Source organism: Squalius cephalus, assembly GCF_949319135.1.
Source record: "Squalius cephalus genome assembly, chromosome: 21".
Classification (NCBI taxonomy): Eukaryota; Metazoa; Chordata; class Actinopteri; order Cypriniformes; family Leuciscidae; genus Squalius; species Squalius cephalus.
In genome coordinates, this window is record NC_137142.1 from 1,721,901 (window position 1) to 1,742,119 (window position 20,219).

A 20,219-nucleotide genomic window follows, 5' to 3' on the forward strand; every position below is an offset into this window, starting at 1 on the left:
ATAACCCATTTTTAAAATGCCCCATTAAAGGGACTCGGAATATTTATTGACTTGTTTTTACATTAATGGCTCCATCAAGGGGGAAAAAAACAAATAGATTTCTTAAAGCAAAGTGTGACACTGTTAGGTAGAGCGGTCAAAGTTCCTTCTTTTCAAAGACAAATCTCTCACAATATATTCAAAACTCTGCAAATGTACTGCCAAGATTAAAAAATAGCTTCAAAAATAAATGGCCTTCCAAAAAAGGAACATTTTGTCAAGCGACAGCACCCCTTGTTCTTGTGAAACATTTCTACACGAGTACCTGTACGCGTTCCTCAGGGTTTAGAGGTGCGTGTGCGTTTAGTTGGAGTGACCAGTGGTTCCGAGCCTCGCTTCGTGGAGGACTTCGGAGAGCCGGTGTGTGCAGAGGTGACCTCCATCTTTCTCTGAGACCTGGTTAACACTTGGTCTTCCAATGCCAGAGGCTTAATGTCCACATCTACAGTTTGTGGTTCAGAACTATTAGGGCCTTTCTGGAGCACCGCTTTCTTTACATCAGCTTTTGTTTTCACTTGCTGGGCCTTATCAGTCCCGGATTTGAGCAGCATCTGTTTTTTACTCGCGGCGTTAGTCGAGACGTGCTCACCGATGGCTTTCGTCGCTTTTTTGAGTGCCTGTAACCTCTTTTTGTCTTTGTGACATCGGTTCTTTTTCAAAGCCTGTTTCTTGAGGGCAGAGTTTGCTTTCGCCTTCTTGGTGAGTGATTTGATCCTTTGGACGACCGCAGACTTCGGGCCTTTACGCGTCTGTAGTTTCTGTTTGCCGACTTTCTTTGGAATTAATGCCGCCTTCAAACGAGCCCCTTTGAAGGATTTCTCTTTGCATTTCTTATTTTGCTGAACCTGAAGTTTCTCGCGCATGTTAGAGTATTTCCTAAGGATTCGAGCGCTCGCTGGGTTTTTGGCGACGCCTGGGATCGCGCCGAGGCTCTCGGGAGCCTGTGCCGGAGCCACTCCGTTCAGACTCTGTGCCTTTGTAGAGATCCGCGTGGCTGTTGTCGGCTCGTGCTTCGCTTTACTCTTCATTACGGAGATACCTAACGCTTTTGAGATTAGCCTTTGATTCTTGGGGTTATTCTTCACCGGTGATGCCATGGCAAACTTCTTCAGATGCTTCTTCAACCGTTCGGCCTGGAGGCTCGGGAATAAGCCTTGAGACGACCCTGCTCCTGCTGAACTGTGAAAGCACAACTGTGTTTCTGAGGGAAGTCTGGTGTTCACCTTCTTAACAATCACAAGGGATTTTGTTTCGGTTGATTGCAGGAACCATCTGCAGATACTGGGCAAGTCAAAGGGCTTCATGAAGAGCATTTGCACTGGGGAAAACTTCTGTGGTTCCAATGGTCTTGACTTTCGTGCCCTGCGTTTGCTTTTCCAGATTTCTTTGAGTCTGTCTGCCTTGTTTTTGGGTTTGGGTGCAGGCTGACCCTCCTTGTCCATTTGTACCCAACCTTTGTGCATTTTATCAAACGTCGTATTTAAATTAGAAATTAACTGCTGGTGTTCTTCCCCCCTTAGCGCCTCAAAGAACTTGGAGGGACTACAAACAACTGGTTCAGATCTCTGAAAGCCAGTTATGCATAAGGACTGATCAGGGAGATTCAAAGGGCCTCTTATTTGGGACTCCATATGCTTCTGGTTTTGGATTTTAGGTTTTGAACTCAATGGGCTCTCTTCAGCTTCCCCACTTGAGGATGCCGAAACCCGTTGTGGTCTCAAAGGACGCTTATTTTTACTAGGGGGAGTTGTTGAGCCAACCAACTTTTCAGTATTAGACGCATTCCCTCTTCTCAGCGACATGCGCCCAGGGCTCTCTAAAGCGTCTACGATAGCGGGTTTGTTATGGGGAGGTTCTGCAATTAAACTGCCACTACTTCTTAAGGGCATGTGCGCACTGGCCTCTGCTTTTCTACAGGTAGTACTGGATTGTGAACTGATAGGTTGTTCACTTTTGATGGAGCCTTTAACAGGAGAATCTTTAGTAACAGTCTGTTTAGTGGTGTTAATAGTCCTGCTTCGTAGGGGCATGCGCGTTACCCCCTCGGACGACGTACACAAATCTTTATTCGTTGCCTGCTCACTAGCAGAGCCGTTGCTTCGTAAAGGCATCGGCCCTTGCTTTTCTGAAAGGCCTTCTGTCGGATTACTCGGTTTGCTACCAAAAGTCCGTTCAGTGTTGCTTCTGCTTCTCAAAAGCCTATTTTCAGAGCTTGGTGGGGACTTTTTGATGGGTGAACAATCTCCACTCTCTGACAGTTCAATAGGACTACTTTCAGTTTTAACTGGCGTATTTTCAGAGCTTTCAGAGGCTTGATTATTCAGCTTGTGGTGTTTCCCACTCTCTGTGGAGGTGGAGGGGGTGCTAACAGCTTCTGGAAGAACCTCAGGGGACAAAACACTTGGCAACTCCTCATTCATTTTGATGCTTGGACTCGGATTTTCATCTGTTTCTTTTGCATTTCTTAATCTTGTTTTGACTGCATGATCCACAACCGGACTGTTACAAGGTTTGGAGGCTGGGAGCTCCTGTGCAGTTTCAAGAATGTCTGGAGCTTTCAAATCACGCTCTTCCTCAATATGCACATTTGTTTCAGTAGATTGAGTCTTTGGGCTTTTATCATTAGCACGCTCAAGTTCAGATGCACCACACTTCACTAAGTCTTTCACTATGTCAACGCTGCCTTTTGAAACTCGACTACGCAAGCATCTGTCTGAGGACACTGTATGTTTTGCATTCACAACTTTTGGACTATGCAGATCCGTATCCTTCTCCATGCATTTTAAAAGTGGTTGTACAGTAGAGACTTCTGTTAGGCTGGACACCGCTGAATCCCCTGGATCCTTCGCTGGTGGTTTGGAAGAGTTCGTCCTTTGGAGATTACTTTCAATGTCATGCGAAACTTGCTCTTGAGAACCTTTATCCTCCTCAGTGTTTGCCTTTATTTCTGAGGTCTCAGATTGATTGTGGACATCCGCTGCAGTCTCGACTTCTGTGGGGTTTGTCATTTCTCTCTCATTTCTCGGTTCCACGTCGACTCCATCAGATGACTCTTTGGCCACGTTAGGGGATACAGGGATCAGTGATGGCTCCAAAGATTTATCCTCACACTCAGCCTTACTTTCTGTACCACACACCACCTCTTCTAGCATGGGTTCAATTTGGGACTCACATCCTTCTTTCTGTACAGTGAGTTCTGTTGTTTCAGTGGTTTCTACCATGCATGTGTCTGCTTGCACTTCTGAATTAGGATTAATGAGATCTTCTGTGATCAAATCCGGTTGCATGGTTAATTCAGTCAGTTTACAAGATGGTTCATGGGAAATTTGCCCATTACTTTCAACTTTACCTGTCTGACTGGTTTCAACCACCAGACCGAGACCAGTTACTTTTACAACATCTCCTGGCATTTCATTCTCCGCTATCTGCTCCGATGCAAATTTCTGAATAACGTTTTCCATGCAGTCCCCTGCAAAAGGTGCATTTATGAGAGGAACACTGCCAGACATAGAAAGGGCCTGCTTTGGAGCAACTGAGGTGTGCATGTCTGGCATATAAGCTGGACAATTACCACTGGAATTACCTATAGATTTACGAGCTAGCGTACGGACAGTTTTTAGTTCCAAGTACTCCTCAACGTACTTGTGCCCTCTTGTGCTCTTCCGAGCATTTTTCCGCGGATGCAGTCGGTTCCGAGACTGAAGCTGACATTCTGTTATTGATTTTCTAATATACACTAAGTCACAATGGCTATCGGTATCATTTATGATACAACTTAAAGAGCCATTACTTTGCCTAAGGCAAGAACCTTTTCTGCTTTTCCTGGCTGTTCTTGGAGAAATTGGTAAAACTACATTTGATGTCTTGTGAATTGTGGAGGGCTTTACAACAGCATCTTTGCTTTGTGCAAATGAGCTTTTCTGTGTGCACTGTGATAACAGATGATCAGACTCTGCAGTGCATGTCGGCAAGCCTCGCTCAGATCTGCACACAGAATCGCTGTGTTGAATTTGCTGAATGCTTGATCCTAATAATTTTTTTGCTTCCTGATGATCAGTAGTTGTCTTTGTCATGACAAAAAATTTGTTTGGAGAACTTTCTTTTCCACACTCAATATCTGTTCCACAAGATGAAGACGACAAAACTTCTATCTTGCAAAGGTCTACTGGTTTTTCAGTCATTACACGTGCAACACTGGCATTTAAAACCTCTCCAGTAGGCTTTTGACTTGTCCTGACGACAGAAGCCTCTTGAGAGTTCGTGATGCTCACAGCAGCATCCACAGAGCATGTTCTTTCAGACCTCGTTTCAAACGAAGCATGACTGCAGCTGGTTGTCGCTTGCTTCTCGGTCAAATTTGGAGTGGGTGCTTGGAAAGGGTTGGAGGAAGCCACAGTCTTGACTTCGCTTTGCAAGAAGCCTAATGCATCAACTATCTGGCGCTGGTGATGCAAACACAGCTTAGACATGAACTGCTCCAAAGTGGACACCGACTGTAGATCTCCTTCTCGGTCGACAGAGTCCCTGAAAAACCATGCAAAAAAAAATTGAAGTATATTAGACACAGTCTCAACTGGATAATACTAAAAAACATGTCTTTATGTGATGAGCAAATAATGCATTTAAAACTGGTCAATAGATTTCCTTTACCTTTTGACCAAATGTGTAGCCGGGCTAGTAGAATTCATTAAAGACGTATGACTTTTGCTGGAATTCTTCCTAGTCGAGAGGTCAAGAACTCCATCTAAAAGACACAAATAATTCAAAGCTAAACTAAACAATTCTTTTAAACTAGTAGCTCTTATACATTCATAATTCTATACTGCACCTTGCTCGATGTCCTCTACTTTGACCTTTTTCACAGAGAGGTCCAGCGGGGCATCTTGGTCCACCATGATGAACTTGTTCTGAGCAGAAGCTATATTGACAGCAGTGGGGGAAGTGACACAGCTAGTTTTCAGAAGGCTTTGGACCTTTTTTCCATTGTTTTGAAGCGAGTCCTGAGAGCACTTTTTTCTTGAGGTATAATACGTAGCTAACTCATTAATCATCTGCTGAACGATACCACAGGCCACCACAGGGATGTGCGGATCCGGAATTCTTGGTGTGTATTCTGTTGATAGTTCAATTAGATGTGTTAAAATGAACGCAAATGATTTGGCAACATGAGAAAAGTCTGACAAATCACAGTTTGATGTGACCTTGTTGTGAAATGCTTCATAGGGATATGCTAAAACTTGACCAACTCATTTAAAGGGGTCCTTTTATGCACTTTTACAAAGTCTTGATTTTGTGAAGAGAGAGTCACCTCTCTCCCCAGCCTGGCTCGAACGCGCCATTTATTTCCTGTTTCGATGAAGCCCCTCCTTCCGAAATACGAAATGTGCTTTGATTGGTTAGCTGGCCAAGTGTGTTGTGATTGGCACACGGCTTAGCGTGTGGTACATGGAAAACTATGGTTTCGAACTGTAATCGATCACAAAACCATGGTTAATTTTCCTGTGGGGCGGTGAACAGTCTTACAAAAGCTACAGTAAACACTACATCAACACTAATATTGGCTAGCAGGCGAGTGGAGCAAAACAGCTTTGCTCTCCGTTTACATCACAGCAACAACATACAACGTATTATTTCTAGTTGCGTTTTTTTATTAACAGGTCCAATTATAAGACATACTAGCAAGTTGCGTAACAAGATTGTCCTAACAAAGTGGGAACTGCTCCATTTCAGGAGAAGCTTTTGTGCATACTCTCTCAGGTTCTGGAAGCTGTTCTCCGTAAAATGTGCAGCACACAGATAAACATTAGTGTTATAATGTTCAAGAACAGTGTTTAAAATAAAATAACACAGAGTTCGTCAGCCTTAGGAAAGGTCTAGGGCTGTGCCGGTAAACTTGACAACCGCACCGCTGAGTAGCACCGGCGGTGGTCCGCCAAAACAATTTTTTTATATGTGAATGCTGTTTTACATGAATATTATGACACGAGTGAAGCACAAAGCTTTGTTAACAAAATAAATAAAAGGTTAGCAATTAAATGTTGCATCGCAGCCATGGAAAAGTTTGGATTTGTGACGAATGAGAGAGTTGTGGGTGAGCCCATAAATTTAAGCTTTGTCGGCTTTGAATTCTGGTCACCTGATTATCAGCGAATTTAACAATATTCCATTAGTTATTCCTTATAGAAAGCTTGAATTGTCTACTTTTAAACAAAACAATTCAAAACGAAAATAAACCGACAAGCATATGCTTATGTATTCCGTATGAAGTGTGCACTTCTCTCTATAGACACGTTCACTGCGAAGATGACGAGTCAGCATCGTAAACTTCATCTTTGCAGCCGACACTGACACAGAAAACACTAGTAAACAATTCAAATGTCTCCTTGCTATATTTGACACGTTCATAATCATTACTTTTGCCGGTTCTTTGTGACAGCTGTTATGTGCGTTATTGGCAGCGTCACCCTCCGGTTACATGAACGCGTCACCACCGCATCAGCGCCAGAACATGGAGATTTTATTTTAGAGAATAATCGCACAACCCTTTTAGATATTCTATAATTAAATCAACTAATCGAAAATTCAAAAATTGTGACTCATCCCTGCATGGAATCTCTTGTTTCTTTTCCCATATCGTCACTCGCATCTCACCCATTTCCGAAGGGGATTATAAACGTTTCTTCCTTGGTTCGCTTTTAATTAGGCCTATTATTTTCATATTGTTTACTGTGGTAAAGTAGAAAAAACGCTGTAGGACAGATAGCCTACAGTTTTACTTGTACGTCAAATTCTTTTTAACACAGTTTGTGCTTGTTAATAGACATATGGTAATTGGTAAGGCGCGTCAAGTTTATTTGTAAAGCGCGTTTCACACACACGGGTGATTTTAGTTTGGCTTTCTCTGGCAGCGCAATATCAAACATAGCCTAAACGCCTTGCCCTTGTGGAAGATAAAATTCGCTCTTCGTACCTTTTACAACAAGTAGAAAACATGAAGATATCAGAAAAGAGATCGATGGTCTCTTTCCTGCTCGTGTCCCACATCCCTCTCAAAGCGCAGAGCGGTAGCTATATCACGCGTCTTTGTGTGGAAATATTAAACGAAAGTTGTTGTTTTTTTCTTTTTTAAATAGATTCAACTTTATTATATTATTTAAGTTACCAGTATTTACTGATATTTATTTCAATGCTTTACAGGCTTTAGTGTGTTGTTTCTTTGTTTTTGTTTTTATTTCAAAACAACCCCCCAACCACCGCAGGTAGTTGGTCCATTACCACCGCGGTGGCCTTAAGAAGGTCAAACGTGAGTTTTGAAAACAGGGTGGAAAAAACAGTCTCTCTTTGATATAGCGACAACACACCTTCTCTAACGCACCTTAACCAGGCCTCATTCCTTCTTTGCATATTCTGTGGGCGGGATTATTTAAATGAGTAACATTATGACTTCATAATAAAAATAAAATAAAATCACGCTGTAGTCCAAACGAGTCATTTGTTGTAGTTCTTGGAAAGTGGATTCTGTTAAATAAAATATCTCCCTTTGGAGTGGACTTTGAGCTTTGTACCCTTGCAGATATTTTTCTGCTCAAACAGCAACATTACACACTAACTAAAGTTGAAAAAGTGAAAAAGCATAATAGGACCCCTTTAAGGTGGGCAGTAACTGCTCTTTACTAGAGATAAAGTTGCAGTCATTCCCATTACTATAATGAACCATCACTGATCATGCATTACACAAATGACCATATGAGGTATACTCACTTTTCCTCTGTAGCACTGCATTCAGGAATTCCTCCGATTGCCACTCGAGTCTGTTGATATTAGAAGGATCTTTACCAAGTAAAGGTTTTCCTCCACTTTCCACAATTTGTTTGTTGAGTGCAACTACATGTTCCTGTTCATGGGGTAAAAAAAAAAAAGGGTGGAATAAGAATAAGGGTGGAGGTGTGCACAAGGTGTTATTTTACATACTTCAAGGAGACACACATGCAACATGTACTTAATGTATTCAAAACCATGGGAAATGGAAAATGAAATTAACATGTAAAAAGCTATAATTGAAACCATTGTGTCCTTTGAACACATTACTTGAAATAACTGTAGAGAGCTAGTGCAAGAGAGACAGGTAAAAAAATCGAAACTGTTCTTCCAAGGTGTCTTGACATATCAGGAAAGAGGGAAATTAGGTAAATGAACAACAACAAAAAAAAAACTACCTTCACTTTTTCTCGTCTTAAGCAGCAGTAAAGACAACTTTCATCAAATGACCAATTTGACACACTTGCAGGCTTACAATCTGTGGATCCAAAAGAAGAGGCAAAATTCAGCCGTGTGTGCAGGGAAGGGAAAGACCAAACTGTAACGAACACAGAATGCTGCTACTGCTAGAAAACTACTAGCAGGTTTAGGCTAACTAGCAGTCTATTTTAGTTAGCATGACTTTGTCAATTTTAAACTGTAAATCAAAAGCCTACTTATACCAGTGTAATTACATTTTATTCATATCCTCAAGTGCCAGCACCAGCTCAAAGTCTGACTACTGTTTTGGGTTGAAAATTCTCAAGTTTTGTCCAGTCTTCACCAAATTTGGTTCACATAATCAATGAATGTCACATGATCTGACCATACCTGCTGAGTTTGGTGACAGTGCCACTCACTGGCGAGGGGAAAAAAAGCAACTTTTTCAGCATTCGAGTTCCCATTTCTCTTACAAATGTACATTTTTATGTTGGATAAAAGCATCTGCCATAAATGCGCATAGCAACAAACAGTGCATTCATGGTATCGGTTTATTAGTATGCACGTTCTTTGAGAACTGAAACCATTATAACGGCCAGCGGAGTGGATTGGGGATTTTGATTTATTCCAGTAACTTAATTTAATCAGAAAGATGTATTGCTTGAATGTGAGGGGGCCGAAGTGATTTTCTGAGTCATTTTTCTCACTCTGATTGTATAGAGTTTTTGGAGGCTGGGCAGGAGAGCACCAATAATCCTCTCAGCAGCTCGAAGAGTCCTCTGTAGTCTTCTGATGTCTAACTTTGAAGCAGAGCCGAACCAGACGTGCAGAGGACAGACTCACTAATGGTGGAGGAGAACTACATCAGCAGGTTCAACTAGGGCTGGGCGACACGGCTGACAACTGTATCACGATACAAGCGTTTCATATCGGTCGATATCGATAATTATTGATTTTTTTTATGACCTATTTAAAATAAGGACCAGGAATATAAAAATATATTACACTTAAACATTTTTATTTTAAACTTTACCTTCCTCTGATTATAATCCCCTCGGTTATAAAAGGCAGAAATGTCAACACAACCATGGAAAACACTCAAATAATTAAAATGTAAACATAATTGTTAAGTGTTCATTGTGATTTTAGACTTATCTCTTAACATTAAAGGAGAACTCCGGTCAATTTTAACATTGAGCTCATTTTTTTGTAAATTTGGAGTGCTGTCAATACAGAGAACAACAACAAAAATCGGTGTTGCCTACACCGTGTTATCCTCTTTTTAAAATGTGCACCCTGTTGATTTCAATGGGGCAAGTTTGAAGTCCATAGTAGTCAATTGTCGAGTTCACGATATGTGCATAGGTACTAAACCTATGCGCGTGAACTCGACAATCGACTACTGTGGACTTCGACCGAAAACAGGATGTAAATACAGGTATGTGCGCTGGCTGAAATAACATCATTTTTATCCATATCTTTCACATCTACTGCAGTCAGATTCACTGTGTTCACTCTGAAGGAATCACTCACATGACCTGTGCACTTGTAATGACACATCAAGGATGTTAAGAGGCTAAAATAAAAGCAGGTTTAAATATTGCCCCATTGAAGTCAACAGGGTGCAAATTTTAAAAAGAGGATAACACGGTGTAGGCAACACCGATTTTTGTCGTTGTTCTCTGTATTGACAGCACTCCAAATTTACAAAAAAATGAGCTCAATGTTAAAATTGACCGGAGTTCTCCTTTAAGGTGCAAAATTAAAGAATACGTAAGAAATGCTTGATAGTGTAATAAAATAGTGCAAAGTGTTAAATATAAACAGAGAAACCGAATACGGTCTTGCAGAATTTGCAGACGACATTGATCTGACTACGGTCAGACTTAGAAAATCCAAAAAACTGCCATTCTGGTGAGCTGACTTTCCTCATCGCTGCGGCATCACTGTCCACTGATCGCTCCACGCCAGCTCTGTTCCTGAAGAATCCAACGCGACACGACGATATGGCGCAACCAAACTGATACTGTTACATGACTGGCTGTTGGCGTGTCACTTCCTACGTTGCTAGGTTACCAGAGAGTGAGTGCCGCCTTTGTTCATGCAACCAAACTGGCTTCGAAACATCTGGTTTCTTCCGACGAGGAAAATAAAATTATAGAACGTTTAATCAAACGCATTTTTTATTGATATTGATTACGTGTCTATCGCGATACATATCGTTTTATCGCCCAGCCCTAGGTTCAGCTTCCTCAGCTGGTGAAGGAAGTTTTCTCACAAACAGAGCCTATGCAATACCCCTTTTCCTCCGAGGCAGTTTGAGAGCCGGTTCAGAGCCTAGTTTTAAATCAGATCTTTGAAACAACAGGAACAGTTGTTCGTGAGTAGCACCAAAACACTGCTGGTCCAGAAGTAAGAACTGCTTGTGCCGGGCTGGGGTAACTGTGGCCAACAAGACCAACAAACTTTTGACCGCCATTTTTTTTACATAGCAGCTAAAAACGATGGACGTAATTAAGCCAAAACACAAATTACAGCGAGCTGCACAAACAAGTTGGGTTCGCCGTGTCTGAATGCCGATGTAGATTCACAAAGACATGGGCATCAATAGTAGCGTAACGTCTGCAATTGCTGGGGTGTTTCTCCTGAAGCGTGATCATCTCCACTGTTGTGTGACTGCAGCAGATGTTCAACCTCCTGCTGATATGCAGACTCATCACGAGTGTGAGAGTAAAATAATCAAATTTATTTTTTACCAATTATTGAAATACTGCATAGTGCTAGAAAGCTACGATCATCAGAGCTTGAGCGGAGAGTAGCGGGGAGCGGATCAGTGAACGAGAGGGTCCTTTTATCACTGAATTCCTGAGGTAATTCATTCACATTCAGTTCAGACGGTTCACAACTTGGGTAAATCTGATTTCTTATGTCGCTCTGTAGATCCAGCACCACATGATCTGCCAATCTGCCATCCCTCACACAGCAACGGGTGATGTTGGGAAGCCCAGCTCCCGTTCCTATGCTACAAATGGTGCTGTCAAAAAACACAACAGCAACACTACGCACAAACCGAGGTGTTGTTGGCTTTTGCCAAATATTCAGACAAATCAGGTTTGTTTTGCTCATCTGTTGCATCACTCTAGCTATGTTTCCATCCACCTGTTTTTTAATGTGCATTTTGGGATATTGCATTAAAAAAAATAAAAAACGCTGGATGGAAAAGCCAAGATTAAGAAAAAGTGCATTAAATACTCAGCACTAAATTGAGGCAGATCAGTTGTTTATCCAATAAGACAACATGCTTATAATAATCTATGCTGGAAACACATTTATTGAATAAATCCCTCAATGTGCAACAATAACCTCATGTGACTTTGCCTCAGCGTCAGCTGTGATTGGATAACTGGAGTAACCAGTGGACCAATGGCGTCGCAGCGTCTCTAATGTTGGTTTGGTGTTTCTGAAACGCCGGAGTCGAAGTGTGTGATCAGAATGATTTGGTGTAATTCCCTCCAGAAGCGTCTCACACACACGAGTGTGTTCCCAAACACACTGTTTATTGTTTCGTCTGACGCTCTGAGACACACTCTTTTTAGGGAAAAAGCAGATTGCAGGAACTTTGTTTTATTACTGATATTGTGCGTCAATTTCCCTGGAAGTGAAGATTTTGTTCTCTTGAACACATGAGTGAAAGCCTTCGCAAGGCAGTGTGCATCACATTTGTTGTGACTCGTGAGAACAGGACACATCCACAAACTTCCGAAACTCTCTTTCCAAGACATCAAAACAAAAACTAGACTGATGATCTGATATATGATGATATGACTTTGTTCTGTCAAACTTCTTCCCACTGCTGCTTTCTGGTGGTTTAGGGGATTATTTTTTCCAATCTGCCCCATCGTTTCTGAGAACAGTACAACACAAAGCCTGTTAACTACTAACTAATGAGGGCGAGCATGTGACAGAATTTACATTTTTTGGGTGAATTATACTTCATAAATACAGTGTGACGAGTCTTGGATAAAACTAACTCTGTAACGCGAATCATCTCGTTTATATCAACGATACATAACGGCACACTTTTATATCACGATGACACACCTAATTTTGGCATATATTATTATTACTACTACTACTACTCAGCTATATATCATATAAAAAGCATGTCATCGAATGCAACATAACAGATTTGATTTGACTGGACAGTTGAAATATTATCATTAATTTCCTAAGGAGCAAAAATAAATTATTTATGAGTGTTAAATAAACACTAGAAATTTGGCATTGGATCTTTAAGTACGTAGATCATTACAAACGGCAGCCAATCAGCAAACGAAGAATTGATATGAACTTTTACAATGGAAAACAAGAGAAAAGCACATGTGATGCTGTGTCTGAATGCTAGACGCTCACAGAAGCGGCGCTGCAGAAAACTGACAAACACTGAAGTAAATAGAGAAATGATACACCGGCGATTCATTGCTGTAAACTGTATTAATGTACTGTTTTATTGTAAATAAAGTGCTTGTGTTGTAGGCTATATTAATTAAATAAAAAAGGTTACACATGTCCTTCGAAAGCAAAGCAAAATGAACATGCATGAATGGGGGAAAAGTGCGGGACGTGCTTGATGTTAAACAGAGTTAATAAGTGCGGGAAGCCTGAAAGAGATCTCAATGCACTGACACACACACACACACACACGATCTCTTTAGCAGAACACTGCGCTCGAGCGGACAGATACACAGAAGTATGTTTATAAATCTGTCTTGACAAGTATTCATGTAAACGGTCATAAATGGACGTAAACAGTTGGGGGGGGGAGGGTGGGGGGTCTGATGCATAACATTATATTAGATCTGTGCATTATGTCTTAATATAATAAACATGCTGCTGTCTGTCATTAATGTTAATCAAACAACAAAAGAGGGACTGGATAACTTCTGTGGCTTTAATAATGATAGATTTATAATAAACACACTAAAGACTATGCAGTGACTATCTTTATATTGGCCAGGTGTGCGGTTACCTGTCAGAAGCCCGAGGTCCTCCACGACCGAGGTCCTCCACAACACCTCCAGGACACTGTCCAGACCTACAGGAGGACAGAGACGTGTTCAAGTCCAGTTTCTCAGTTCTCTCACACTTTCATCAAGACAAATCTCCATTACACCACTATAATGCATAAACGCACGCAATACAATCGTCCATTTTGATTTCATGGTGACTTTAACGCAAACTCGCCGTCTGTAAGGAGTGATACGAGTGGCAGTAACCAGCTGACGGCTTTCAAAAATCACAAACATGATATGTATATGATATCTAATGCATAATAAATGAATGAGAACAGATAAACAGAGATTCATAAATGTAACTGGTTGGAGTGAGTGGGAAATGATGAGCGCAGAGAGTTTAGAAGCTGGCATGAGATCTGTTTTCTAGATGCATGTAATTGGTCTTATCGTGAATGATTCATCCATGCATACTTTTATTTTTATTTTGATCTGTTTCCAGTGAAGGAACAGTCTTCTCTCTGGTGACGTATGCAGGACTCGCCCAATGAAGTGGTCCCCTTAAAGGATTAGTTCACTTTTAAAAAAACTTTTGCTGATAATTTACTCACCCCCATGTCATCCAAGATGTCCATGTCTTTCTTTAATCGAAAAGAAATTAAGGTTTTTGATGAAAACATTCCAGGATTTCCCCCATATAATGGACTTCAATGGGCCCCAAACGGTTCAAGGTCCAAATGACAGTTTCAGTGCAGCTTCAAAGGGCTTTAAACGACACCAGACGATGAATAAGGGTCTTATCTAGCGAAACGATCGGTCATTTCAAAAATAAATAAAAAAGTTTTATAAGCACAAATGCTTGCCTTGCTCTGCTCTGTGATGCGCGTTCGTGACGTCACGCAATTACGTTGAAAAGGTCACGCTTGACGTGTTTACAAATGTGCAGAAGGAGGACCATATACACATATTCAAATGTATTTGTGTCAATTTATCGTTTAAAATGCCCATTTCGTGTGCGTATCCTGGGTGTTTTAATATTAAAAAGCCCAAAAAAAATAATTCTCTTCAGGACAGAAATTTTTCAAGCGTGACCTTTTCAACGTAATTGCGTATTACGTGACGTCACGAACGCGCATCACAGAACAGAGCAAGGCGAGCATTTGTGCTTATAAAACTTAAACTTTTTTATTTATTTTTGAAATGACCGATCGTTTCGCTAGATAAGACCCTTATTCATCGTCTGGTATCGTTTAAAGCCCTTTGAAGCTGCACTGAAACTGTCATTTGGACCTTGAACCGTTTGGGGCCCATTGAAGTCCATTATATGGGGAAAATCCTGGAATGTTTTTATCAAAAACCTTAATTTCTTTTCGACTGAAGAAAGAAAGACATGGACATCTTGGATGACATGGGGGTGAGTAAATTACCAGCAAAAGTTTTTTTAAAAGTGAACTAATCCATTAATCCCAGCCTCTCCACAACCAACCACAAGCGCGCAAGTGTCCCGTAGGGGTGGGACGATTACCGGTTTCACTATAAACCACGATAAAATGTACTGACAGTTAGTATTATCTTTTGAAGTGTTCCCAGCTGGAACCGGGAACACTTCCCATAAATCCTGATGTACTCGTTACATCATAAGAAGAATGGCATCTACGCTAATTTTAGTGTCTTTGTTTATCCCGAGGTTTTCCCGCAGCCTGCCGGATCCAGGCCGTATCCAGATCTGATGAAGGACCTTCGCCTGGACCCGATGACAACGCAGTGCTGAAGTGCCAACTAGTCTCTCCCTATGGAGGATCCCTTTCCCACTGCAGATAAAGCGTTGTCGGGAAACTCAATTCGCGTTTCTCACAGGTTCGCGTTTAAAGTCTGTGTAGAGGGAATGGTGTCGTCTTAGCGGCCCCTAATTTAATAACAAATGATCGTTGCGACGGAAGCGAATCAATCAAAACTAACTTTAGCTGGAAAATAACTTTATTAAAGAACCGCTATAAAGCCAAATCATTCTCTGTTACCATAAATTATACGTTTATCTCTGTGAAGCTGTTTTGAAACAATCTACATTGTTAAAAGCACTATATAAATGAAGATGACTTGACTTGAAATTTAATTGATTATGGCGATTTTAGTAACTCACTGTAAACCCTGTCCAACCAGCAACAGCTCTGACGCAGGCGTATTCGAGAAGGAATGGCGGAAGGCAGATTAATGTTTTAAATCTTTCCTGTTTATAAATTAATTTTGTACAGTGTACAAAACAATCGTCTGATCACAACAATATTATCAAACTCTGTAAACAATAAATCAACTCTGATTTCAATTTCAATTCAAACAAAAACGGAGACGCAAGTTGTATTTCAATGAAACGCGAGAGCGCGTCCGCTGTGATACATGCGCTGTTATAATGCGTTGCTATTGACGACGGTCATTATAAGGAAGGAAATGCCACAGAATATAATCTTGCAGTGCATAGAGCTGCTGGTTTTATATGTTGATTTTCAAATATTAAATGTTTTCAGTGTGAGCATCAGTTACTTTTGAACACTTTCATCTCGTTTTAACAAAACCGTGATAATATTGATAATCACGATAATTTTGATCACTATAATCGTGATATCCATCCGTAGTGTCACGTACACATCTCAATCTAATCAACAAACGATGGAGGACAGAAAGAAACAGTCCCAGCCCTGCATTCGTTTCGTTTTCCACTAATCTAGCGTCTCATTCCGAAGGCTGCACTCCAGAGAACGAACACACACACACACACACACACACACACACACACACACACACACACACACACACACACACACACACACACACACACACACACACACACACACACACACACACGTCCAGCTGCCTCAGACAAGCAGTGGGTTACAGTAACAGGTGATGCATTATCTTCTACATGAGCCCTGCGGAGGTACAGGTGTTCGAAATGAGGAAGGTCTGCTTCTGCTTCCTTCATCGCAGCCGGTGTGTGTTCGGCAAACACAGAGACATGAACCCGCTACACTGACGACTGCATGACGCTCCACAGTGAGGTCACATGACCTGTCAGTAGCAGGCAGTGGTCTCTATGATGATGTATAAACAGGTACTAATGTAAATTAGAATAAATAGTGCATCTGCAAGGGTTTTAAAATTAAATGTAAGCCTTTTATGAACTTTTCTTCAGACCTGCACAAATTAAATGACTGCTGTATTGGGGTGGGGGGGGGGGGGGGGGGGGCATTGCAGGTCAATGTTTATGACTAATATTCAGCAATATTACAGATTTGACTGCAGTGACACTATTGGATGAGATCTCAACTAAAGGATTCATGACTCTTAAAGGCAGGGTAGGTAGGATTTTGCAAAAAAAAAAAAACATTCCAAATTTGTTTAAACGGTCTTTATATACCAATACATAATTAAAATGTAAGTACTCTGAAAAAGAAAGTATAAAAATCGAGTGCATGTAGACCTCTCACGACTGTTGTAAACACAGCTCATTATTTCCATTCACTCCACCCCCTCCCTTCTGGGCTCCTTCCAAAGCCACGCCCCCAAAACACATGAACGCGCGACGCCAAACGCTCAGGCTCAGCTGAAGACGCATTTATTTACCGTCGAGTAGACGAGAGGAAGGAGCGTAGTGCATGCAGTGACATCATGTCAGAATCACATGTAATAAAGTACCTAACTTTATCACTATAAATAGAAACAAATAAGATTTCTTTTAGTACTCACTATCAAGCTAGCATATCCATACTGGTAAAGTTTAAAATATGCTTTGTTTGATTCGGTAACAAGCTATATTTATAGGTAACGAGGTATATTTATAAGGCAAAGCTAAAAACAGGTTGCATTGATACACGTTTTTCCATTACCATCAGTTACACTGTGATGAATGTGAATTTCGTGTAAGATTCATAACATATACGGTGTTTTGCGAGTTTCCATGATGAAAACATTGTTGCTCTAATGAGGACTACACTCCAGAGACAAGTACCGCTTCGTCGGTTCGAGGACAGGTCCGGGGTCGAGGGCGAAGCAGAGGAGGTCGTTCAAGAGTGCGGGCAGGGTCCGAGGAAGTAGCTTTTGCCTTGTTTGCCTTCGCTGACTGAATATGCAGGTGCTTTGAATTTTGAATGCTCTTTCTCTGTCATAATTTTACTCTTCGTAGGTTCCGCGCCTCTCTTGCACTCCTCAAATCAAACGGGTGCGCGCGCATATGGGCAGATCTTGTAGCAACAGGGGTGGTAGCCATGGTTGCGAGAGTGAGTGACAGTCGCCCAAACCAATCAATTGTTTCGTCCCGAATGGAAATAATGAGCTGTGTTTATTGCAGATTAAAAGGTCTACAGTCATTTTTATACTCTCTTTTTCAGAGCACTTACATTTTAATTATGTATTGGTATATAAAGACAGTTTAAACAAATGTGAAAAAAAGTTTTTTATAAAAATCCTACCTACCCTACTTTTAATCTCTGAACAGATTTATAACACTAAAGCCAGGGGTTTACAAACGGGGTCCGCAGAATAATTTGCTCTTCCGCACTTCTAGACTTCAAGTCTCGTTTATTTAATCATCTGAAACGTGTTACAATTTAAACAGTTCCAAAGTTACTTATATAATGCATTTAACATCAAATAGGCAAAACATAAGACACTTAAAAGTAGGCACTTCAAGGTTTCTAAAGATATATTCTTCATATCTGTGTGAAGTAGGCAGTAATTTTAGTTCACTGTTGGTGTATGTCTTCAGGAAGTTGTTCATGGACGCCGAGACGGCAAGCACATTATTATTTTATTTATTTTGCAAAAGTTTTGTAGGGGTGTAACAATATATAGCAATACAAAAATGCAACAATATGTATCGTGTATAGTGACAATATATATTGTGGATAGTTCACCCAAAAAAAAAAATATTACCGTGTGGGAAAAAATTCAAGTTTACAGAGTTTCAGTGTTGAATATAATGTATAATAATGCAATGGGGGGATATTAGTGTGTCCTGATAATGCCAAATGTCTGTTACCAGTAAAGGTGTCCTACATTATTTTAAATATATCTAGTCAGTGACAGAGATCAAGCATATTCATCTACAATAATTTCAGCTTCAGAATCATGAATATTATTCTTGTGTCTCTATTGTCCTCTGCGTTGCGTTACAAGCCGAAGCCTATTAATTTACACCCACAATGTAATCAAATTTAGCATTTTAATCAACAGCACATATTTTGTCATCCTTTTATCATATGTCTTCGAGTATCGCAATAATATCGTATCGTGATATCGAACCGTGACATGAGTGTATCATTACAGCCCTAATGTTCTGCTGTTATTTTGCAGGTACACAAATAAAGAATATAAATAAATTGTTTACCACTTCTGAAAGTGATCTCACTCTTGTCTGACGGAGTATTTTAAGTTGTGGGCTAGATGGTGGCAAGACAACACATGCACATAGAAAAACATCTGCATCAGTTTGACCACAAACACTCTCACCGCAGCAGAACACACACACACACACACACACACACTGCAGCCGAACACACACACTCAGATCACACAGACCACAGAGACGCTTCTAGAGGAGCCGAGGTGGCGAAGGTTTAGTCATGTTTTCATCTGCATTTATTGTGTATTTTAACACCCTGACTGTGTGTGTGTGTGTGTGTGTGTGTATCTTGTGGGCAAACTGATGCAGATGTGTTCTTAATTTGCTGGTGTTTTCTCTATTTGCATTACGGCTGTGCAACACTGACAAACAAATATAATCTCTACATTTGATCTATAATGATAATTAGAGCATATTTAGCGGAGTGTGTTTATGGGGTCGGTCCCGAGGCAGGGTTAGGACTGTGTTATGGTTAGTTCGCAGCAGTGCCAGAAATTATCTTTTCCAATAAGTTTAAATAGATATTTTTTTTACCTAATTAAATCTATTAATAAATTAAAAGTGATAAATTTCTGTTTATAACACATTATTTTGCCTCATCGCCAGCTCAGTGCTTCAGTCCAAAGAGAAAAACTATGTAATATTATTAGTAACTGCGCTTATTTATGAAATGCAATAGTAATTTATGTTTATAACACATTATTTTGCCCCATCACAGGCTTATTACAATTTCACAAACCTTGAAAAAAAGCATTTATTTATTTAGCAAAATAAATAAATAGTTTGAATAAAACAAACGTTTAGTCAGTACATTTACTTAACAGTAAACAAACGCATTTACACTTTCATTTTCTGAAGTGCTGATATTTGCTTATCTGTCAATCACGCTCGTGCTGAACTGCACGTGAACGCGCATTTAAAAAACAACTTTCAGGCGAACGTGAGCGCGCAGGGAGATAGCACTACACATAACTCTATAAGAATAACAACATCCCGACGGGAAATAGACCGAATGGATCACAGGTGAACGGAAGTTCGTCGCGTCTATGATTTGATCACCGAAAGCCAAAGATTAACGGGGTTTGATCCGATCCTGACGGTTAGCGTTAGCATGCTAATAACTGCAGGAATTAGTGCCCACAATTCTATTAAACTAACGTGAAGAAACAATGAAAACAGAGTGTTCTGCAGAGAGTGCTGATCTTACCCACACAGTGAATGAATTCAGACCTCCAGCAATCCGCGTCCTGGCGAGAAACAAACCTTTCATTCGTGCACAACCGCTTCGTGCACGGACTCGCCATTTTCTACTGTGAGTGATCACGTGAACGCGCACGTTCACTGATAGTGCACATACGTGTCGCTTCGGCATGTGACGCCATGACGCACGCGTCCTCTTTTTCTGCGGTCGACGAACTGACACACTACAGTCGTGCAGTAATTATTATTATTACCGCGTCATGACAGCATTAGGAGAAAAAAGAAACGGATTTTCTTTGGTTACTATCTTTGAGATATTATAAAAGTGATAATGG

At 40.7% G+C, this 20,219-nt stretch overlaps 1 protein-coding gene across 3 annotated transcripts; it reads right to left on the bottom strand.

Annotated features, from left to right (window-relative positions):
• Positions 1 to 306: 306 nt before the first annotated feature.
• On the bottom strand, positions 307 to 20,002 carry LOC307149254 (uncharacterized protein). Of its 3 annotated transcripts, none has more exons than XM_079855470.1 (7): positions 19,892 to 20,002; positions 13,307 to 13,372; positions 8,256 to 8,335; positions 7,801 to 7,933; positions 4,868 to 5,152; positions 4,690 to 4,783; positions 307 to 4,563 (listed from the first exon to the last, which is right to left on the bottom strand). In XM_079855470.1, exons 1-7 carry the CDS (start codon positions 19,986 to 19,988, stop codon positions 318 to 320), a joined length of 5,001 nt encoding a protein of 1,666 aa, XP_079711596.1. In that variant the 5' UTR covers positions 19,989 to 20,002; the 3' UTR covers positions 307 to 317. The 3 variants fall into 3 exon arrangements, with proteins under 3 accessions (XP_079711596.1, XP_079711597.1, XP_079711598.1); XM_079855471.1 differs by having other exon boundaries at positions 19,896 to 19,960; XM_079855472.1 differs by lacking the exon at positions 8,256 to 8,335.
• Positions 20,003 to 20,219: the final 217 nt, after the last annotated feature.